Here is a 21,888-nt window from a genome sequence, read left to right on the forward strand (position 1 = left end):
GTCGTCTGCTCAGCGTCGACTCGCCGGCTGATCAGCCAGCGTAGTGCCGGAGTGCTTGGACATTTTACAACAAACAAAACAAGTGTAAACAAACGCTTAACCGTTCTTATTGAATGCAACACGGCCATAACACGACATGGATATTCTCTTACCGGAGTACGTCCCATAAAGAAAGAGTTGCAGCCCCGTGGCACTTCTTTCGTGAAATCGCAGAGAACGCCCTGAGCCGAATGCCCGGGTTTGACGGATACATTTTATTCCACTTCAAAACAATCCAGAGATGCGTTTCGAACGAACACAACGTCACAACATGCGTTGCAAGTCTGAACCGCGATTGACAGACGATGGGTTGCCTCCTCCTGCCCGTCGTAAATTCGGCACTCACCTCGCGCGCGGTTTGCGGGGACGAACAGCAAGTCACTCAACTCTTGCGCGCAAGCCGAGATGGCTTTTAGCCACGCACACTGCACATACCCCATGCGAGGTTGAGTCGTACGTCGCTCGAGAAAGATAATCCAGGCCATGGGAAGCACTATCCACCCGCAGAAGCACAACGTCGCATTTCAATCGCGAAACAAAGGCGTCCACAACACACACACCATCGCCTCCTGTAATGCCAAACGCATCTCGCACTTCCAAATGAGAGTGAGTAGTATGCCTGCAGTGCCCATATGCCGCGAGGTGGGGCCCCAAGCTGAACCGGGATCACGCAACCGTAATTGACCTCTGGGGCGGTTTGTGCCTTGTTGCCAAGGCAACCGATGTTTGAGATCGTCAAAGAAAGGCGCTCGCTCCAGCGCTAGAAAGCTCAGAGCCGCGCCGGAGCATGTAAGCCAACGTTGCTGCTCTCCACCACGCGTCGCCCCAAGCTGAACTGGTCACATGATTGAAGCGTTTTGTGCACGGGTTCTGTATCGGCTTAAAATGTCTTTTTCACATGGCGCCGGCAGGAATTACCACCACCGCAAAATAAGACCCGGCACCAGCGGGGCCACATCTGATACAGCGCTTTTTGGATAAACAGTGCGCGGTGCATGAAAGGGACCGAGCGCAAGATCCTCCCCAGCGGCTGCGAGTTCGCCGCCGATTAAAAGTCACGTGCTGCACTGCAACAACGCACACCGCGAAAGGGCAAGGCCAGGCCACCGCACACATGCGGCCAGATTTTTCGTTCGCTTATCCATCCTTGAGCGGAGTGCGGAATTCATGGTGTCAACAAAACTTGCCCGTAGCAGACGGCAGTCGGAGGAGCGTAATGCGGAAGTACGTCACCGCTGACTAGCGCAGCATCATGGGAGGCAGTGCTCGCGCGCCGTCAACAGTTGAAAAGAGGAGGAAACGCGGCGCGACGATAATGCGCGGTTTTTGATTTACGATTTCTCAGCTAATACTCATCGCTTTAACAAAATTCTTGCGGGAGGAGATTGCTGATACATTGTCTTATTTGGTTACATGTAGATCCATGCATCGGCGGAAGGTATTTCAGGACCCCTTTAAGTGCTCTGTACTTAAAAATCTCACTAGCCAGACTGCTAGCGCCATCTAGTAAAAAGTTCAGGTACCACAATGTGATTGTTGATTATTTTTCATTTCATTATATAAGTGGTAAATCTCGAAAAGAAGCAAACTACACCGTTTGGAACATTACAATAGAATTGCATACCTTCTCCTATTGACACACGACGCTTTTTAAAGGGACAGTGAAGTGATTTGTAAACATTGCGGCATTACTAGCGCAAACTGCAATCCGGAGTCCCTAGGCCATGTTTCGACCACTGTAAGATGGTTTACGCGAATTTATTAAAGACGATAGTCTCTCTTGGGCTTCTTAAACCCACAAATTTTGGTCTATCTGTATGTCTGTTTGTCTGTCTGTCTGTCTGTTTGTCTGTGGCTCGATTTAGCCACACGGCTAAAGTAAAACAATGCCTGCGCAATAGTCTTATATAGTCACAGCTAAATCTACCCCTCTAAATCCGGTGTAATGTTCATACTTGTCAACATTGTTGAAGAAGAACAAGAATTTAAGCAAATATATCACAAAAAATTAATACAGAAACGATATTTGCAATGTTTCTTTATACAAATCATACATGCTTGATTTTTGCGAAATTAAATACTTCACGAACTGCAGAAAAAGAATTCACTCTGCTGTCGCGCGCTGTCACCCGCGCCACTATAGCTTCAGGCGCCATTTCAAGAAATCAACCGGCAAAAGTTACGAAATGTTCCACTAGATAGGTTCCACGTTCTGGTTGCAACGCACGTGGAGTAGGGAAACATGGTTCTATAAACGTTGAAGTAGGGCGCCTTGATTCACGCGCGTCTTCGCCGTACGGCTGCGTCGGCATCGAGACACCCGGCCTGAAGCAGTGGAACGCGGTAAATTTAAAATGAGTTAAGCAAACCTTTGTCGTTTTTAGGTCTTTAGCTTGGCAGGAGCGCTACGCAAGAGGAACAACGTGGGAGGTGAGCGGGAAAGCGAAGGCAGGCATTTACTTTGCAAAAGTCGATAAAGACTATTGTCTTTTGTCGACATTTGAAACGAAAGGAGCAGATACGCGGCCAAGTTTTAGTATAAAAAACAATTCGAAAATGCTGTCCGCCTCTCAGCACCCTCGCCCATTTTCTGTGGCGCTTTGGTGTGACGTCAGGAGGAGATAAGCTGGCAATCGGCTGCGCTACTGCACTGCTCGCCGACCTTCCGACAGAGTCGGTCGGCCCAGCGTTTAGTCCGCTGGCGGCCGACGGGTCGTCGCAATTCGCTCGCTCAATTGAAACTAAGCCACATCACGTTTTTGAATGGAAAAATGTGCCTTTCTTTGCTTTGTTAGTTTGTACACTGTATCAAGCTCCGAGTCCGGGTCGCTCCAAACAAGCGCTGCACAAATTCACATGCGACGCTTCGCTGACTGCAGTACGCTAGTAGGAAAATCGAAGGCCACTTGAAGGCGGGAGAAGAGTCAGCGAAGTCAGTATAGGTACAAAGGAAAAAAATCAACTGAAACGTTTACCGTACAGCGCAAAACTAGAGAGCAGGAAGCACTTTTTTGCGCTGGGTGAACAAGCACAGCGGTGAGCAGCATGGCCTGACATCTGCGAACGCTTTTCCGTCTAAGAAATGCAATGGCTAGACGTGCGATATTGTGGAAGTTTGGGGGACGCTTACTGCACGGGCGCTAACAGAAAATAGTCACCTAAGATACTTGAAAAGCTAAAACTAAATAAAAGTGTAAACTAGTTGTACATTATGTGCCTTATATATCCAACCTCGGCAGCGCTGGCGCGTGGCCGAGTGGTCCGAAGCGCTAGGGATATTGTTTTGGAAGTTGCGAGTTCTAATCCCCGAGGGTATATGTTTTTTTTTGTAAGCTGATTTTTTAGTTTGCGGCCGATGTTTTCTAAATTGAGTTCACCATTTTTGGGCTGTAACGTTCACTGCCCCACGAGCGAGTACGCAGAACGCACGCAGACCGACTCTGACCCACTAGCGGGTTCTCGTTGGCGTGCTCTTGCCACAAGCACCGACTACTTGTGGGAAGTGGGCACAGGCCAGAATAAGCAGATTCTTGACCTGGTGCGAGCACGCTTTTTACGATACAGGCATGAGTGAGGCAAGCTCCGAATATGCGGGAAAAGCGCATAACATTTGAGCGTCTGCGGTGACGCGGAGGGCGTTCATACACCGCGTAGGCCTCGGCTAGTGATTGCTGCGATTCCAAGCTGTCCTAAGAGGCTTATCGTAGGCATTTTAGAACTGAAAACATGGCAGAAGCGCGTTACGATGATTACTAAGATATCGAGAATGCCCATACAACAATGCCGTCGGATGTCAAACATGTTGTTCTACATACCGAAACCGAAACCGAAGCTTGTTTGAATGCTAACCTTGGACATCGTCCAATCAAGGTGCATCTCCTCTTGTCGTTGGCCGGCACAGGCCTCGCATGGTAGTTTTTTTTCTTTGCAGCTTTATAAAATAATTGCCGAATTGTAAACCGGATAAACGATAAAAAGTGTGGTAATTTGAACCAGAGTACGCAGTGCAGGACAAACCGGAGCTTGACAAATTCACCTCAGTGTCCCTTTAAGGCCGTGTGTCACGAATTTGTTAGTCCCGTGGGAGCGTCATCAGGTGAGTCCCCCTTAAAACCTTTTCTCTTTTTCACAACCAATAAGAAGTGCTTGGGCTTCCTAGTAGTTTATGTGGACGCGAGAGGCATCGTGCTCAAGGTATTTCATCGTCAAGTTGCAATTCCCATAGTTGCATGCAACGGCTGAAATTCTGGTTCCCTTGATTATGGCCGATATCGGTAAGTCCACGAGGCATCCAAGTTTCATGTAATTTCTACTCAGTTTCGTCGCTTTTACGTATTTGATTACAGCAAACTTTAAATGCCCTAAAGTGGGGAAGCCATTTCGTTACCCTCAAGGGAGCCGGCATACTTTTCATAGGCGTAGCGTTTTCAATTTCCCGGTGGGGGCAAATACACAGGTGTATATATATATATATATATATATATATATATATATATATATATATATATATATATATATAAGCAGTAAAAGAAAACTTCTCGAGGAGCCAGAAAAAATACTTGAGAAAATGGTAGACGCACGATTAAAAACAAAAACAGTGGTTTACTGACGTTTCGACTGCGGGACCAGTCTTCATCTTGAGTATATATATATATATATATATATATATATATATATATATATATATATATATATATAACTGGCATGCTGGCGATGGGGCCGAAGGCGTGGTGAACACAAAGTAAGAAACCTCGGTAACAGCAACAGCGGAGGGTTTATTTCGACGTTTCGACATCTAGACAAGTCTTCTACGGGAATGATGGCTTCGGTCGCTTCGGAACAGAGCATATATGTCGAGAGTGGAAACCGGGTTTACGAATGGAAAACGATACCACACACAAACATACGTGAATAACACAAACACGAAGCGGGAATCTTCCTTATTATAAGAATGAACAAAAAATGAACAAAAAATAAACAATGAAGAGAGAGACGCCAAGATAGTTGAAAAAAAAAAGTAAGGAAGGGAGACGAAAGAGCACTGAACAGGAATTCGAGTGGTGGCGGAAACGCGAAAAGATCAACAGCGCCCGAAAGTGGGGTTGTAGAACAAAGGAGAGAAGGCAATATATTTTCCGCCGCTAGCCGTCACCATGCAAACGCCCAGACGCTCGGAGGGATCGCGTTTCCGTTGATTGAAAGCGAGTGTCCTGCCATATGTTCGGAAAGTGCAAACAAGGCATTTTACACCCCGTTTATGGGCCCTTTCCCGGAGCTGATACAATTAAAGGACGTTTTGTGGTCGTGCAGAAGGAAACGGTCCGCCACCATTCCACCGTTCCCTCGCCGGACGGACGCCTTCCGAGAACGGGGCGCTAGGCCGAGTTTTCAGGTCTTTGTTAAGAGCTGCCACTTTGCAGCTCAGCGACAACCCGTGCGTCGTCGGTGTCTCCCCTCCGTTGAGTGGGGGATGCGGGGGGGGGGGGGGGGTGCGGGGGAACAGCCAAACCAGAACGCAAGCTGCTCGACGGGATGGAGGGGAAAACGGAGAAAATAAACCCCGATGGTTCGGGATTCCGAGTCAAGAGATCCAAAGAGTCAAAAGATCCAAAGAGTCAAAAGGTCCAATATTGGATCTTTTGACGCGTTGGATCTTTTGACTCGTTGGATCTTTTGACTCTTTGGATCTTTTGACCATAAGCGATGGTTCGGTCACGGCCGCTGGATGAAAGGCGCACTGCGTGCGCTCTCATCCAGCGGCCGTGGTTCGGTAGCCCCAAGGAGGTATACAACCTCCTTGGGTAGCCCGGCTTAGAAGACGACTGTAGGTGCAAGGGAGGGAAAAATAGATTTGCAAGCCGTCAAAAATGTAACCAGTCCGCGGGGGCGAATAGTGATAACAGCGGCAAAGATATGTGCGCTCGAGAGAATTGTATTGCTTATTTTCCATGTTATGCGCCATATCCAATTGAACGTTTCAAATCTCACAACCAATTTTTGAACACGTGTTTTGGGGAGAAGGTAAACAGAAGTTATTGCTGAAACAGCACCGGTACTAAGCAACATTACTTAATTGTAAGATTGTGATGGAGATTTAGAAAAGGTTTCCAAAGTTATAACACAATATTATAAAAGAGAAATTAAAAAAAACGAGAAAAGGATAGGAGTGAACACGAGAGCGGAAAAGGAGAGAAGGAAGAAAAATGAAAACAAAACGGAAAGTCATCAGCAATGTGGGAAAAATCCACTGAACAAACGCTCACGTGCATGTGATTTCGAGAGTCCGGCTCCGGCTACATACACAGCGCCACTGATACGGTTAGGTAGATGACAATGTTTTAATCGCTGCAAGTGTGCCTGGGTCCTCATTTATACCTTTTTTGATTATAGTGAATCGGTATATGAGGTATGATTCACGTTTTTTTCGTTCCCGGTTCGACCTGAACCCCGTCTCTAAGAGCGTGACGCTTAGTTTATCGAAAGAATGATCTGGAAGGGTGAGGTGTCTGGAGAGGGGCAGGGTCGGGCGCGTTTTGGCGTGCGCTTTGTGATTATTGAACGGGAGCCTGAAAGAGGTCCCTGTTTGCCCTATATATTGCATTCGACACACATTGCATTCAATCAAATAAATCACATTGGAAGTGTCACACGTCATGTTCCCGCGAATTTTTAAAGAGTACCCTGAGTTAGAGCTTTGAGCAGTGCTTGTCTGTTGCAAATTGTCTTGCAGACAAGGCACCGCGGTTTCAGGCATGGCCGGCATTCATTATACGCGGACATTATACGCGGACATATATGCGTTCACGAGTGTGTCTTTGAGGTTCCGGGATCGTCGGTAGACGACGCCTGGAACGGACGGAAACGCCCGTTTGAGGCGTTCACTTTGTTCGAGAATGTTGTAGTGCCGCTTCAAGATGTTTTTTACGTTAGGAAAGTTGGTGCTGTACGTTAAGCATATGTCTGTTCGTTGTAAGTCGCGTTGTGGGGGACGGTTCGCAATTAGGTCCACGCGGTTGAGTGCTTTGGCCTTTTTTATGGCGTCATCAGTTACACGCGCTGGGTACCCCTGCCCCTCCAGCATGGTTTTTAAATTTTTGGCGTTGGTAGTGAAATCTTCCGATTTTGAGCAGATTCGTTTGAAACAGTGGGCCTGGCTATAAGGAATGCTATTTTTACAGTGACGTGGGTGGTCGCTTTGGTAATACAGATATTGCTGGCGATCCGTTGGCTTCCGATACAGCTTTGTCGTGAGTTCACCGTCTTCAATTTACACGGTCACATCCAGGAAGTTTATGCTCTCTTGAGAGTAGGTGTGAGTAAAATTGATGTTCAGGTGTGCAGAATTGTAACAGTCGATGAAGTGGAGGAGCTCGTCCTCGTTGTAGGTCCAAATAAAAAAGATATCGTCAATGTACCTTTTGTACAGGAGGGGTTTTAAGTGGGTTCAGACAGGAATGTGGCCTCTAACTTCCCCATAAACAGGTTGGCGTAGCTTGGTGCCATCTTGGTTCCAATGGCGGTTCCACTAACTTGCCGAAAGTACTCATTGTTGAATTCAAATGAATTTAGTTCTAAGACGAGGGCCGCTAACCTCGTAGTTGCGAGGTTAGCAGCCCTCGCGTAAGGTTACACCGCATACGCGCACACGCCGGCATGGTTATCGCCTCCTCCGCAGAAGTGGCGCAAGGAGGGGAGCGGTTCTTTATCGAGGCTGCAACCGTGGCCGCCGAACCACGTGCACTTGTTTCGAAGAAGTCGCTTCCTTTACTAGTTGATGGGGGGTCCGCAGAACAGCCGGCCGGCCCCATTTTCCGCCTTTGCCGATGCCTACACTGCGTGGAGGCTGGATCGTTGGGTTACTGCGGCTTCCCTGTGTCCCACTGGATTGAAGGCCGCACGCTTCCCCACCGGCCGCCTCCTTTCCAGCTTCCTCACCGTTTCTACGAACCGTGTGTGTGCGTGCGCGCACGGCTCAGGACGCATTCCGAGAACAGTTCGCCGGCAGCTTCCGAGGCATCACGGGTGCGTGTTCGTTTGCCGTTTGGGTATCGGAGGGTCCTGTCAGCATGCGGCATTTCGGGACGTTCCGCGTGCGTCACGACGAACGGTTTTAGGCCATCGACTGATTTGTAGTGGGGGTGCGACCTTTGACGTCACGTTTATGCGCGGAGCGCAGGCTTGGGAACAAGTCAAAGATCCTCAGAGGTGCAATAAAGCCTCTTCGCCCCTAACTGATTTCGGAAAAGGGGACCGCTACACCTGCATGATGCGGAGCATCGCCCTCTTATTTCGACTTTACTGCTTTTTTACTGTTTTTACTGTCCTTTTTTTTACTGTTTTTTCGGTATCGAAATTCGCACCCCCCCCCCCCCCAAAAAAAAAAGAGAGAAAAAAAAAAACAGTCTCTGGGACCGCTTATGCACCCAGCCAGGGTTGTGTGGAAGACGTTCACGCTTTTATTGTTTTTCTGGGAAAACCGAGATGTCGCAAATTTAATTAAGCGCACAACGGGCGGAGAGCCGCACCTTTGCGGTCTTGCCAGCAGAAAGGCCGATAATTTGTATGGGAGTATTGAAAGACGCGTTTTCCTGTGCCACTGCGTCGAAGGGGCCTGAGAGACGTCGATGTTTCTCTTGTAACGCCGGCGAAATGTCAGTTGTCAGGGGTAGTTACCGCTTTAGAGCGTGCAAAGAGCGGGTGCGTACTGGTCGGTATAGTGACACTAGCTGCGAGGTCATTACAGGTTTCACCAACTATCAATAGGATGGCCCCGGCTGGCCGGACGGAGAGAGTTCCACACGAACTTCCCCGGTGGGGGCGACGCCCCCACCGGGGAAGCTCGGTGGAGGCACGCGCCCTGTTGCCCCCACGAAGTTGACGCCTATGATACTTTTCAAGGTATGCAATGTCTGTCATTTTAACAAGTTCACTTCGTTCAAAGGGCTACTTAGTTAGTTTTGAACGATACATTTTCTGTCGCTCACCAGGTCATCGGCAAGGACGAAGACAATGTGAGGCGGCTTGGCGTAGTATTTTCCAGCTGCGGCCGAATTCACCGCACCGAGAAGTGCATATACTAGATATATCGTTCGGACAGGCATCTGAAGAAGAGAGGGCAAGAGAGGTTTTGTCGACAAAACAGCGCTGTTGTAATTCACACAATAAATTCGAAGTGGAATGTACGCACAAATTACCCCGAACTATGAAATCCCGATTTATATTCGTTGTATATAAGATGCCTTACGAATTGGGCTATCTGGGCGACTGTGTTTCTTGCCGCCTTTGGCCACTTCTATTAAGTGCGCTGTATCCTATTCTTGAGGGTGGTAGCCTGTGCCACTTTAAAGGAGCCCTGAAGAGAAAACACAAGTTTGGTTCATTCAAAAGATTGTCTCGTTAGAATCATACTGACACCACTTTTAACGTAAACTTCGCTCAAATAAGCTACATAATTAGGAAAAACGGGAATGGTCATGCGACCCACCAGCTCATTTCCCGCAACAGAACCTGTGATGTCACATGGGCTAAGCTCTGCGATTGGCGGAGGCTGGCAGAAGCAGACGCAAATTAGGTAGAGCTTACAAACTAGACGAACGAGCGATTTGCGCTTAAATTTAGGGCACATTCTTTACAAAGCAATAAGAATGATGGGACAAACAGTGGAAGTTACCAAAGCACTTGTAAACATAGAACTACTGATGCGTTCTGCTGTTCGTACTGCGGACAGCATGCTTTGGTTTAGCTGCACAGCACTACGGGGCTTGGGGTTGTCTCAGACGACACTGGCCGATTGACGCAAGCAACGGTGTCTTACGTGACCCCATTTGTCGAGCGAGCACTGTTTCAGGGAACGAATATTTTCTCCCAGAACAAAAACAAGCCAGGTTTAAATGCGGGCAAAAACAAACCAAACGCTTGCCACGGTATGGTGGCGCCATCTAGGTTACGGAACGTAAAGAAACGCGGGAACAAACCAACACGCTGTACAGGGTGGAGACAATTTTTGAACGGTCCCGTGCCGCCGCAATTGGGCCAACGGGCTCAACGCGTTATTCTTTTAGTTTCCCACGAGACCTAGCAACGCGAAACAGACAATATGATTCAAACTTCTTCAGTAAACCGCGTTACGGCGATAATTTTAGCGCGGTTTTGACACAATGACTTGCTTCGGCGGTGAGCGAGCAACCGAACATGGCGGCGCCAGCGTTACGTGTCTCTACCCTGTACGGCGGATGCGTGAATGAAGGTACTCTAGGCTGCAGAGCGGTCAGTTCCCGTGATGTCACTTGGGACCACGAAAACGCACGATTGAGCGGGAAAATCAAAATTTTGACCTAAATTGTTTACTTTGTTAGTGAATAAAGCACCGTTTGTATCCGGACAAGCGCTGGGGGCACTATAAAACACGAAATCTTTCGAATAAAACCAACTTGCATTTTCTGTTCATGGCTCCTTTAACAACTCAGGGTAAAGGCGACCTCCCTTTTGCCGCGGGCCGTGACTACAGCGTCTGCCGCCTGCCCGGAGCAGTAGAATGGACGCAATCTCTCTTATGCTATGCAACCTTTGCCATAAAGGATGCCAGAATCGAGCCCCGCTCTATGCTTGAATTGTAATACAAATAGGAATGATAGGCTTGTTGATTAATACAAAAAACTAAGTTAAGAATGCCAAGAATAGTTGAATTTTTTATTTTTAATAATATTGGTATTGCTGTAGTTAAAGGTTTCTATTCAATCTTAGGAAAGCACAAAAAAGTGGAGAAAAACACGCTTCCATACTGGGGACCAAACCTACGCCTTCTTTTGTTTATACAATTGTTTACTACATACTCATACAATGTCATCTGGACCCCTTAGAATGTCTACGCATTCCCAAATAATTCGTAATCCTCTTCTCCCTAATTATGCTCGCCGAATACCCTCGATAGACGCTCGGTAAATAATAATTCATTTCATTTATTTCATTTACCTTCGTTCAGGGCCCGAGGGTGTTACAGACATATATCACGGACATATATAACTGCAAGGCCATCAGCCATCAAGAAGTGCTGTAAATGTATTGTTTCCTCATGTTCAGTTCTTGTCAAACCCCGCTTCTTAGTAGAAGCGGGGTTTGACAACAACTGAACGTGTGGAAACAATACATTTACAGCACTTCTTGATGGCTGATGGCCTTGCAGTTATATATGTCCGTGATGGAGGCGATGGCGGCGGAAAGGTGGTTCTAGGCTGTGCTTCTTCGGGGGATGCAACCGTCATGATTGAGATTAGTTCCGCTAGATGGCACACCAAGATTTAAACGTAGGATTGAGTCATTTCGTTTCACGCCTTTTTATATAACGAAGTATTTATTCTTTTTTTTACAGGCGTCTTCTACTTTTGCATCCTGTGTATGCATAATTGGACAGTCTAGTATAAGTCTCATCTATTGTATCTGTGATTTCTCAATCCTTCGACCTCTGCGGTGGTGGCAAAAAAGTGAAATGAGTCCAAATACAATGCATTCTATTTCCCGGGAAATACTGCTGAACACTGCTGAAATACTGCTGAAAGCCAGCACTGACGATCATGCATACGGCTGCCTGAATTCCCTGCGGTTGGCAACAGTGGCAAGAGCCTGGAGGAAAATATTCGTATCCTGGTTGGCATGAAAACGGCTAGAAAAGCATCCCTCGGAATTCGCAGCTCATCATAACGGGGAAAAGCACCCATGGACAATACATAGGTGGGCAATCCATCAGTCAATACACCCAAGGAAGGTATGGTTGAAGCAGTCGACATTTTTGTGCGTGCAAAAGTGTCATTTTTAAAATGTTTCACAAGGAAGAAAACACTCATAATTATGTGCATTAACAGAAAACCGAAATTACTGACAGCGCCGTGACAAGACGGTTCGGCCTATTTTGCACCAGTCATGTATTACCTAAGCCAGCTCTGGCTTGGAAAGTGGCGATGCAAACAGTACGCAAGAATCAATTTGAGCAGCCACGTTATCGGTTGAGTCTTCGTTTACTATCCTGCAGTCGGTATGGGGAATCTCGAATGCGCCGGAAAATTAGAGACACTCATATGTCTGATAGCCCCGCGACTTGAGCTTCGGTATATGACATTAAGAAATAGCGTTGAGGAAAGAAGTCACGGAAATCCAGAGGAAGTCGTTGTGGGCGCGTTTCAGTGGTCTAAAGTCGCACAGTGCTACATAAAACTTTAGCATAATCTTGGGTTTGGTACCACGTCTGCTTTTTCCGATTATTTTTAACGCCATTGCAGTTTTAGCATCAGACAAGTCGGAATAAACACGGATGGGTTGGCGGAGTGTCCTTAGTAGAACGACCTTTAGTAAAACGTAAGTGCTGACGAACCGAAGGAATTTTGGCTCCTGGTGATATAAGGAGGACTCCATCTTCATGGGGTTTGTCGTCTACTAGAGGGTGCCGGGCGTTTTTGAACATTGTGATCCACAACAGCTTTCTTAGGACGAAGGACGAAGGCTTCTCGCATTAAGCTCCACCGCCCGTAGCCTGCGCTGGTCGAATCCAAAGTTTGCGTTCGAACTTCCTTTGTCAGCCTCTCCATCGAGGTCTTGCCTTCCCTATCTCTAGGCCCGCCTCACGGTGCCCACTCTGTCACCCTGGTGGTGCACTGGGTGTCCTTCCGCCTCACCAGATCACCAGATCAAGCCCGTTTGTTTGCTTTATTTAAACTAAGATATCACTAAGATATTTGCCCCAAGTGCTATTCGTTCAAACATGCCTGGATTGTATTTCGGGTAAACTACACGAAGTTATTCGGGCATCCACTATTGAGTTAATAACTGTGTTTTTCTTTCAAAACCCCTTCCCTTCGGCTGCAAAACTTCTCTCATTCTCTCAATTACCCGCTATTTTAAATGAATATTTATTCGTGTATCCGGCTTCTTCTGTGATTAATACTGATGCATCCAAAAATGGCGAGAAAGCTGGAATTGGTATTCCTTCACAATCTCTAGATTGGAGTTATTCGCTACGAATCCCGGACTACACACCCATTTCTATGGCAGAATTTTCAGCAATAGCTCTCACTCTATGCAAAGTACTGCAGCATGTATCAGAAATCATCATATCAACCGATTGGATATCAGTTATATCGGCATTAACCTCCTATTCCGAATCTCCATTGTACCGCACACTACTGCTTTTTGTTCCAAGACACGTGTATGAGGTACGTTTGTCTTGGGTCCCTGGCCATACGGACATCAGGGGCAACGAGCTAGCGGACAATTTAGCTAATCTCGCTGTCACAGCTCGCGTTCAATTCGGCATACCTAATCTGGCTCTTTTTGCATCTTCAAGATTAAGACGATATTGTCTTTCAGAAGTTACTCGTTCAGACTCACTTCAATCATTTGAAGAGTATCAACATTTAATTTTCATTTTTGTGGTTCTCGGCAATGCGAAGTGACCTTCACCGAGCGGCGATGCAGAATTGCAAGGCTAAATTTCTGTCTGTTCAGATCAGGGGTTTCACCTACGGAACTATGTGTGCGGTGCCAGGTCCCTGAAACAACCAAAATTTTTTTTTTGTCGACTGTCGCCGTTTCTGAAAAGCTAGACAACTGCTTTTTAAGAACCCAATTGAGCGCTTGGGGTTGACTTTATCGATCCCACTTTTATTATCTATTTTCGCAAGAAATTTGGGGTATGCAAAAAGGAACATATGTAACTGAATTCAAGATTTTCTTTGTACTTCAGGTCGTTAAAATTGCTGAAGGCTAGTAATCAATGAGTAATTCGTGTTTTATTCATAAGGAAGTTTCCTTTTACGGCATCTTTCCTGAAATAAATTAGTATTTTGAGGGCCTCACGTATTTCAAACACTGATTGAGCCCTGGCCAATCTCCCCTTGTGGGTACGTGCCAAAACCTTTGAGAGAGTCATAATCATCATCATCAAGAGGAAAAGCTGCAGTTGACTACGGCATATCCGTGGATGGTTTAAAGGAAAATGGATATACGGCACTGAAAAAACTTGCGGATTTATTTTCAGAATGCTTACGGTCTCTAAAAGCGCCCATAGACTAGAAAACGCTAAAACAAGAAAGGGGACTCCAAAGAGTTTAAGAACTACAGACCCAGTAGGCTTCTCTCAGTTGTATATAAGCTACTTACCAAAGTAATGGTTAACCGCGTAAGTGACAGGCTAGATTACCAACAACCCAATGAGCAGGCTGGGTTTAGAAAGGCTACTAAGCAAGGGATCACATCTATGCCGTCAGTCAAGTAATAGGAAAATCCGCAAAGTACACTAAACACCTTTCCATGACATTTATAGACTATCAAATAACGTTTGATGATGATGAATGTAGGGTTTAATACGCCGACGCAACACAGACGATGAGGCGCGCCGTAGTGGAGGGCTCCGGATTAATTTTGACCACCTGGGGATCTTTAACGTGCGCCGAAATCTCGTACACACGGGTGTTTTTGCTTTTCGCCTCCATCAGAAAAGCGACCGCCGCGGCCGGGAATCGAACCCGCGACCTCGTGCTCAGCTTCACAACGCCTTAGCCACTGAGCCACCGCGGTGGGTTCAAATAACGTTTGTATCAGTGCACACCGCAGCAGTGCTAGAAGCATTAAAACACCAGGCAATACAGGACACCTAGAGAAGTCTTCTAGAAGGCACGTATATATCGAATATACGGGCAGGATCCCTTACAAGCGAAGCTACAAATTCCTGATTTTGAAAGGGCGTACGACGAGGAGATACGGTGTCCCAAATTGTTCACAGTATGTCTGGAGCTTGACTGGAAAAATATAGGAGTACGGGTAAAGTGAGAATACGTGAGCCGTTTGAGGCTTGCAGATGACGTACTTTTGCTAATAGAATTTCTAGCACACCTGCAAAAGACACGTTTTCTGCTGTACGGTTGAACAGCTCAATGATTTGGTTGCTATCGAAATTCCGCCTACATTTTATGAATCCCTGAAAAGTGGCGTGGTCTATATTATACACTTGCGACGACGTATTTGCAGGGCCAGTTGATTGATTGATTGATTGATTGTGGGGTTTAACGCGCCGACGCAACGCAGGCAATGAGGCGCGCCGTAGTGGAGGGCTCCGGATTAATTTTGACCACCTGGGGATCTTTATCGTGCGTCGAAATCTCGTACACACGGGCGTTTTTGCTTTTCGCCTCCATCAGAAAAGCGACCGCCACGGCGGGGAGTAGAACCCGCGACCTCGCGCTCAGCAGCACAACGCCTTAGCCACTGAGCCACCGCGGCGGGTGGGATAGTTGACTTCGCAGTGTAAAACATTGTGCAGTGCCGCGACTGTGCTTTGTATGCCGTGTGTTTGAGCTGTAGAGCAACTTAGTGGAAAGCAGGCAGAAAGAAAAAAAAGAACGTTTCTGGGACTTGTACTCCGATAAACTCCTTCGATTATAACCTAAGGCTTTTTCACTGCTTAGCCTGTCCAAAGTGATTCATGGCATGCCTATTGAGATTTAAGAATGCGTTATATTTTAGAACGGTAAGTCTACCACTCATTTAAACCACAATGTCATGAAAACTAAATAGACGGGAAGTTTCTTACCTGAAGTAGCATCCCTGCGGTCACTGCGGCCTCCTCACGGTTCGCACAAAAATCAATATTCGCTGCTTGTCATTCCAAAGCAGTTGTCTTCGGCGTGTGTCTTTTCTAACGGGACTCATGCATTTCCCAGGTATTGTTCTCGAAAATGGGCTACGGACATCCGCGCAACACACATGTGCGCAATGGACGGCGTTCGTTACTGCTGTTTCCGCTGGCTTGGGTCAGCGACTCATTCATAGAAAATCTGGGTTGTCGGCACAGGTGCTGTTTGACGGTGCAGCTGGGGCATTTTTATTTGGTTTTGTGCATGCGGTGTAGTGGTTTCAATGTCGCATTGAAACAAAGTACGGCTACAGTCCCTGGCGTCAATGCATCTGCAATGGCCCCAGAAAATCGCATATACCATCTTAGTTTCGGAGACGCCATTGGAATAATTATTTGTTTCATTCATTCATTCATTCATTCATTCATTCATTCATTCATTCATTATTAATTAATTACTTAATTGATTAATTAATTAATTTGAAGTTTATTTATATGCCTATATGTTTTCTCAAGGAAGTTCCTGTATGGGTGTTACATGAGGGCAGCTCCCAAAAAAGGGCTTGAAAATAGGGGGCAGCGTTAATAATATTACCAAAAAATCAAGATTTAACAAAATAGCTATTTCAGGTAAATTAATTCAATAGCGTGCTCAAAGCAAAATTGTTCGAAGGTAATGTCAACTCCAGTACGCAGGAGAATCTATTTCATTATTTGCGCAGAAATAGTCTGTTTATGTGTTTTATTACAACTCCTTCTATAACTCCGCAAAAGTAGCACCAAAAAGCTAGAAACACTAACAAGCAAACAAACTAAATAAAATAAACAAACAATCCTCCTGTTTGTCACAGGTTTGTTCCTAGCCTGCGCAGTGTTTTGGAAGACGTTTCCGTATCCGACTAGCTCAGCATCAAGAATTAAGTTGCTATTCTGGCATTCTCCGAAATGTACGCTAGGTTGACTAGAGCGGGAATTGCGGTCAACTGTTCACACGGAGAGATTCCTGAAACACCGCGAGTGAAATAATTTGTAGCAAACACAGAGTAAGTTTATTTTGCGGCGATGCCGACGGCAGGGAAGACTAAGTGCTTTATTTATCTTCATTACGCAGCCATTTATTGAGAAGGCTTTATTTATTGGGCTGTGAGGCAATTCTGAATACGTTCTACGTTTATTTCAAGTAGACTTTGTAAGGGTCGAAATTAACATTACAATACCAATAATTAGGGTGTACGAAGGTGGAGTAACCCAGGAATTTTATTGAGGTTGGGGCTAGGTAGATATCATGCCGCAGACAGTTAACGCAGTTAGCTGAGTTCCATATGTCGTTAGCGTGACAGGATCAGATATATATATATATATATATATATATATATATATATATATATATATATATATATATATATATATATATATATATATATATATATATATATATATATATATATATGTATAGAGAGAGAGAGAGAGAGAGAGAGAGATCATGAGGTTCGATGGGCCAGTATAAAAATAGTGAAAGAAGTCGACTGACACGTTTCCCGTTTTTGTTGCCAACAGTTTCGGAGTTAGAAACTCCTTCTTCAGGGCTGTATTTTAATTTCTCACATTACGCCTTTATACAAAAACTTCTGTGAGAGACAGAAATGTGTCGGTCGACTTCTTTCACTATATATATATATATATATATATATATATATATATCTCCGCACCGCACCGGTTATGCGGAGATGTGGGTTCGAGTCCCGCTCCCGGAAAACGGCGGATTTTTTCTCGACTTATATTTTCGCTTATTTATCAATGAATCAAAGAAACGTGAAAAGCACACGTCATTCGGCCCTATTATATATTTCGAAAAAAGCCGAATAGCACTGGCAATGACGACTGCAACCTTGATATGTATCTTTACCGAGTCCCTCGTCCCGTATCTCTCTGTTCTGCTACATGCATTACGAGGCACTGGCTCCAGCAGTTCGGATATGCCAATTGCTAACCCCGACCTCCGACCACGTTCAACGTGGCGGCCGCTGGGAAAAGAAGACGTTCTACGTCTCCCGCGGTAGTCGAGGGGCGGCGCTAGTTGACCGGCCTCAGAGCTCTTGTAAATATAAACCCCCGCTTTAAAGTCGAGAGAGAAGCCGCTGTGGGGATAGCGTAATGGCGAACGCACCGCACCGGTTATGCGGAGATGTGGGTTCGAGTCCCGCTCCCGGAAAACGGCGGATTTTTTCTCGACTTATATTTTCGCTTATTTATCAATGAATCAAAGAAACGTGACAAGCACACGTCATTCGGCCCTATTATATATTTCGAAAAAAGCCGAATAGCACTGGCAATGACGACTGCAACCTTGATATATATATATATATATATATATATATATATATATATATATATATATATATATATATATATGGTTACGTCCCAAAGCCGAGTCCAGGTGGAAGGGGGTTTTAATGATTGAAGAGCGGTGATCAGAACAGCCAGCAGCCGCAGGCCAGAAGCGAGAAGCAGAAGAACACAGAGCAACCAGGCCGACCTCCTCGCTCATAAAGCCGTGCAGCCGCTTGGCGGCGGCAGCAGCTTGCTTAAAGCGTGAGCCCCCGTATACCATGTCATCGTGGCAATACCCCCCCGCTTTTTCAAAGCATCGTCTCGATGCTTACCTCGTGTAGATAGAATGAAAAAAAAACACACACACAGCAAAACAGCACGACGCAACACGCAAAAAGTTCGCGGCCACTGTCAACGTGAGTGATACGGCTTCATCCGGGCAACATGAACCACTTCACGGAGTGTCCTACTACGCACTGACCGTAGTGTTCCTTCGGGAAGAACTTCATAGTTCACTGCGCTTACTTGGCGTATCACTTTGTAGAGCCCAAAGTAGCGGCGTAAAAGGTTTTCCGAGCGTCCTCGGAGTCGCACAGGGCTCCACACCCAGACTTGGTCACCAGGTTGGAAAGTTACTTGTCGGTGCCGTAAGTTGTAGCGGCGGGCATGAATCGTTTGTTGGTGACGGATGCGTTGTTGCGCAAGTTGTCGGGCAGCTTTGGCGTGCTTAGCGTATTCCGTGGCGTCTGGAGTAACCACATGAATTTCATCCGGAAGCAGCATCGCATCCAGCATAGTTGTCACTTTGCGGCCGTGGACCAACCGGAAAGGAGTAAAGTTAGTCGTTTCTTGAACTGCCGTATTGTATGCAAAGGTCACGTACGGCAGTATGTCATCCGAGTTTTTGTGGTCAACATCAACGTACATCGAAATCATGTAGGCGATGGTCTTGTTCAGCCTTTTGGTCAGCCCGTTTGTCTGGGGGTGATTTGAAGTGGTTTTGCGATGGTCGGTATGACACAGTTTCATTACCTCTTGAGTAAGTGCTGCGGTGAACGCTTTGCCTCTATCGGTTATGATGACTGATGGGGCGCCGTGACGGAGCACATTGTTATGGACGAAAAATCGGGCAACTTCAGCCGACGTTCCTTTGGGCAATGCCTTGGTTTCGCAATAACGGGTAAGATAATCAGTAGCGACTACAATCCACCGATTCCCAGCTGATGACGTAGGGAATGGCCCCAGTAAATCCATGCCGACGTGCTTAAATAGCCTGCTTGGTGGATCAACAGGCTGAAGGAAACCAGCTGGTTTAGTGGGCGGTGTCTTTCGCCGCTGACAGTCACGGCATGTTTTGACGTAGCGCTTGACTGTCGGAGCCAACTTTGGCCAGTAGTACTTCTGACGAAGCCTTGCGAGTGTGTTGTGCTGGTGAAACCCAGATGCCCCGACGAAGGGTCGTCGTGGGAGACGTTAAGGATGTCGTCGCGTAGCGCTGCTGGCACAACAAGAAAGTGGGTGGCTCCTGTAGGGTCAAATCCTTTTTGTAAAGGACTCCGTTGTGCAGCAAAAATGATGAGAGCGAGCGCTGGAAGAGCCGTGGAGAACGCGAGTTGTGACCTTCGAGGTACTCAACGAGCGGCAGAAGTTCTGGGTCCTTCTTCTGTTCTTCGGGGAGGGCTGATGGTCCCCACGCTCCGAGAAAGGGTGTATCATCTTCCTGGTCAGCAGTAACTCGCTCCTAGGGGGCTCGTGATAGGCAATCAGCGTCGGTGTGGCGTTCCCCGGGCTTATATACGAACTTCACGTCAAACTCTTAGAGCCGCAGGCTCCACCTCGCGAGACGTCCTGAGGGATATTTTAGGTTGGCAAGCCAACACAGACAGTGGTGGTCGCTGACCACTCGAAACGCCGTGCCGTATAAGTACGGGCGGAATTTCGTGACTGCCCATATCACGGCCAAGCACTCCTTTTCGGTCGTGGAGTAGTTTGCCTCAGCGCGTGATAACGTGCGACTTGCGTAAGCAATGACGCGTTCAGCACCATCCTGCCACTGGACTAGGACTGCACCGAGGCCGATGTTACTCGCGTCGGTGTGAAGTTCGGTGTCGGCGTCTTCGTCAAAATGTCCTAAAATGCAGGCGCGCCTTCAGCTCATCGAAAGCATTGGTCTGCTCAGGGCCCCAAACAAATGGCACGTCGTCCTTTGTCAGATGAGTGAGGGGCTCGGCTATCTTGGAGAAATAGGCCACGAAGCGCCGGTAGTAAGCGCAGAGGCCCAGAAATCGGAGCACGGCGCGCTTGTCAGCGGGCGTCGGGAATGCACTAACCACCGCCGTCTTGTCAGAGTCGGGGCTGACACCCGCAGGACTAACCACGTGACCGAGAAACTTGAGCTGTTGAAATGCGAAGTGACATTTTTCCGGTTTGAGCGACAGTCCCACTGAACGGATCGCGTTCAACACGGCATGCAGGCGATCGAGATGTTCGGCGAAGGTCCGGGAAAAAATGACATCATCCAGGTAAACTAGGCCGGACTGCCATTTCAGGTCCGACAGCACACTGTCCATCATTCTTTGGAAAGTCGCAGGGGCAGAGCAGAGACCGAACGGGAGCACCTTGAACTCGTATAACCCATCTGGGGTGATAAATGTAGTCTTTTTGCGGTCGCGCTCATCCACTTCGATCTGCCAATACCCGCTGCGTAAGTCGGTGGAGAAGTACCTGGCATGGCGTAGTCGGTCTAAGGAGTCGTCAATCCGAGGGAGAGGGTAAACGTCTTTCTTCGTAATTTTGTTCAACCTCCATGCAAAATCGAAGAGTGCCGTCTTTTTTTCCCACCAGGACCACGGGTGACGCCCATGGACTCGTCAACGGTTGTATAACGTCGTCTTGCAACATTTCTTTGACCTGGCGACGTATTGCATCTCGCTCTTTTGGGGAGACCCTGTACGGATGTTGACGAACAGGTCTTTCCCCTTCCTCTGTCACTATGCGTGCTTAGCGACCGCTGTCTGTCGGACCTTCGACGAAGAAGCAAAACAGTCAGCAAAAGAAGAGATGACGCTGTGGAGTCGGCGCTTTTGGTCTTCCGATAGGTCCGGGTTAACCTCAACATTAATGCCTAAGTTGGAAGCGGCCTGAGGGGCTGCTGTTGTCGACGTGTGCTGCTGAACATTTTCCTCGATCGCAAAGAACGAAGGTTGTCCGGTACAGTCATACTCTTCGTCCAGGTGGGCTACGGCAGTCTTCTTCACTAGGCGTTGGTGTGCGTTACCGAAGTTGGTTATCAGAACTTCGGTCCGGTGGTCGCGAAGCTGCACAAGTCCTCAAACTACGAAAACTTGCCGGTCTAGTGAGAGGGACACGTTGCCTTCAGCGATCCCGCAGGTGGCGTCGCTTTCACATTCTACCGTGACGAACAGGCTAGCTCGGGGCGGTACTGTTACGTACTCGTCGCAAACGCGTAACGCCGCCTTGGGTAGTTCCCCTTCGCTTCGGACAGCTCCCTGTGTCGAGAACGTCACGAGTAGCTCTCGAAGGTCCATAATCGCACCGTACTCATGGAGGAAGTCCAATCCCAATATTAGCTGCTTGGAACATTCCCGCAGCACTAGGAAGCAGCCAGGGAAATATACGCCACATATCTGGATCCTGGCGGTACATACACCGATCGGCGTTACCAGATGACCACCAGCCGTAGGGATCTGTGGACCGTCCCATGGTGTTGTTACCTTCTTCAGTTTGGTGGCTAGCTCGCTACTCATCACGTAAAAATCGACGCCGGTATCCACCAAAGCCGTCACGTGATGACTATCGACCATAACTGCAATATCGGCCGAAACTATTTTACTGTCGTGATGGCGCGCCGACGGAGCTGGTGCGGTCAAGTCGTCGGT

The 21,888-nt window shown here is 47.2% G+C and overlaps 1 protein-coding gene across 3 annotated transcripts in view; it reads right to left on the reverse strand.

Annotated features, from left to right (window-relative positions):
- Nucleotides 1–15,803, reverse strand: part of LOC144141202 (arylsulfatase B-like) — a 95,328-nt gene extending 79,525 nt beyond the window's left edge. For 2 of the 3 annotated variants that reach the window (XM_077672765.1, XM_077672767.1), the window contains exons 1-2: nucleotides 15,617–15,803; nucleotides 9,024–9,140 (exon numbers count right to left, since the gene is read on the reverse strand). In XM_077672765.1, coding sequence (XP_077528891.1) covers nucleotides 9,024–9,140; nucleotides 15,617–15,628 — 129 coding nt within the window. In that variant the 5' untranslated portion in view covers nucleotides 15,629–15,803. Of the gene's footprint in view, nucleotides 1–9,023; nucleotides 9,141–9,283; nucleotides 9,392–15,616 lie in introns of all 3 variants that reach the window. The other variant, XM_077672766.1, reaches the window with a different exon arrangement.
- Nucleotides 15,804–21,888: the final 6,085 nt, after the last annotated feature.

The sequence above is a fragment of the Haemaphysalis longicornis genome, unplaced genomic scaffold (assembly GCF_048455015.1).
Source record: "Haemaphysalis longicornis isolate Haplotype H1 unplaced genomic scaffold, Haemaphysalis longicornis Haplotype H1 scaffold_6, whole genome shotgun sequence".
Classification (NCBI taxonomy): Eukaryota; Metazoa; Arthropoda; class Arachnida; order Ixodida; family Ixodidae; genus Haemaphysalis; species Haemaphysalis longicornis.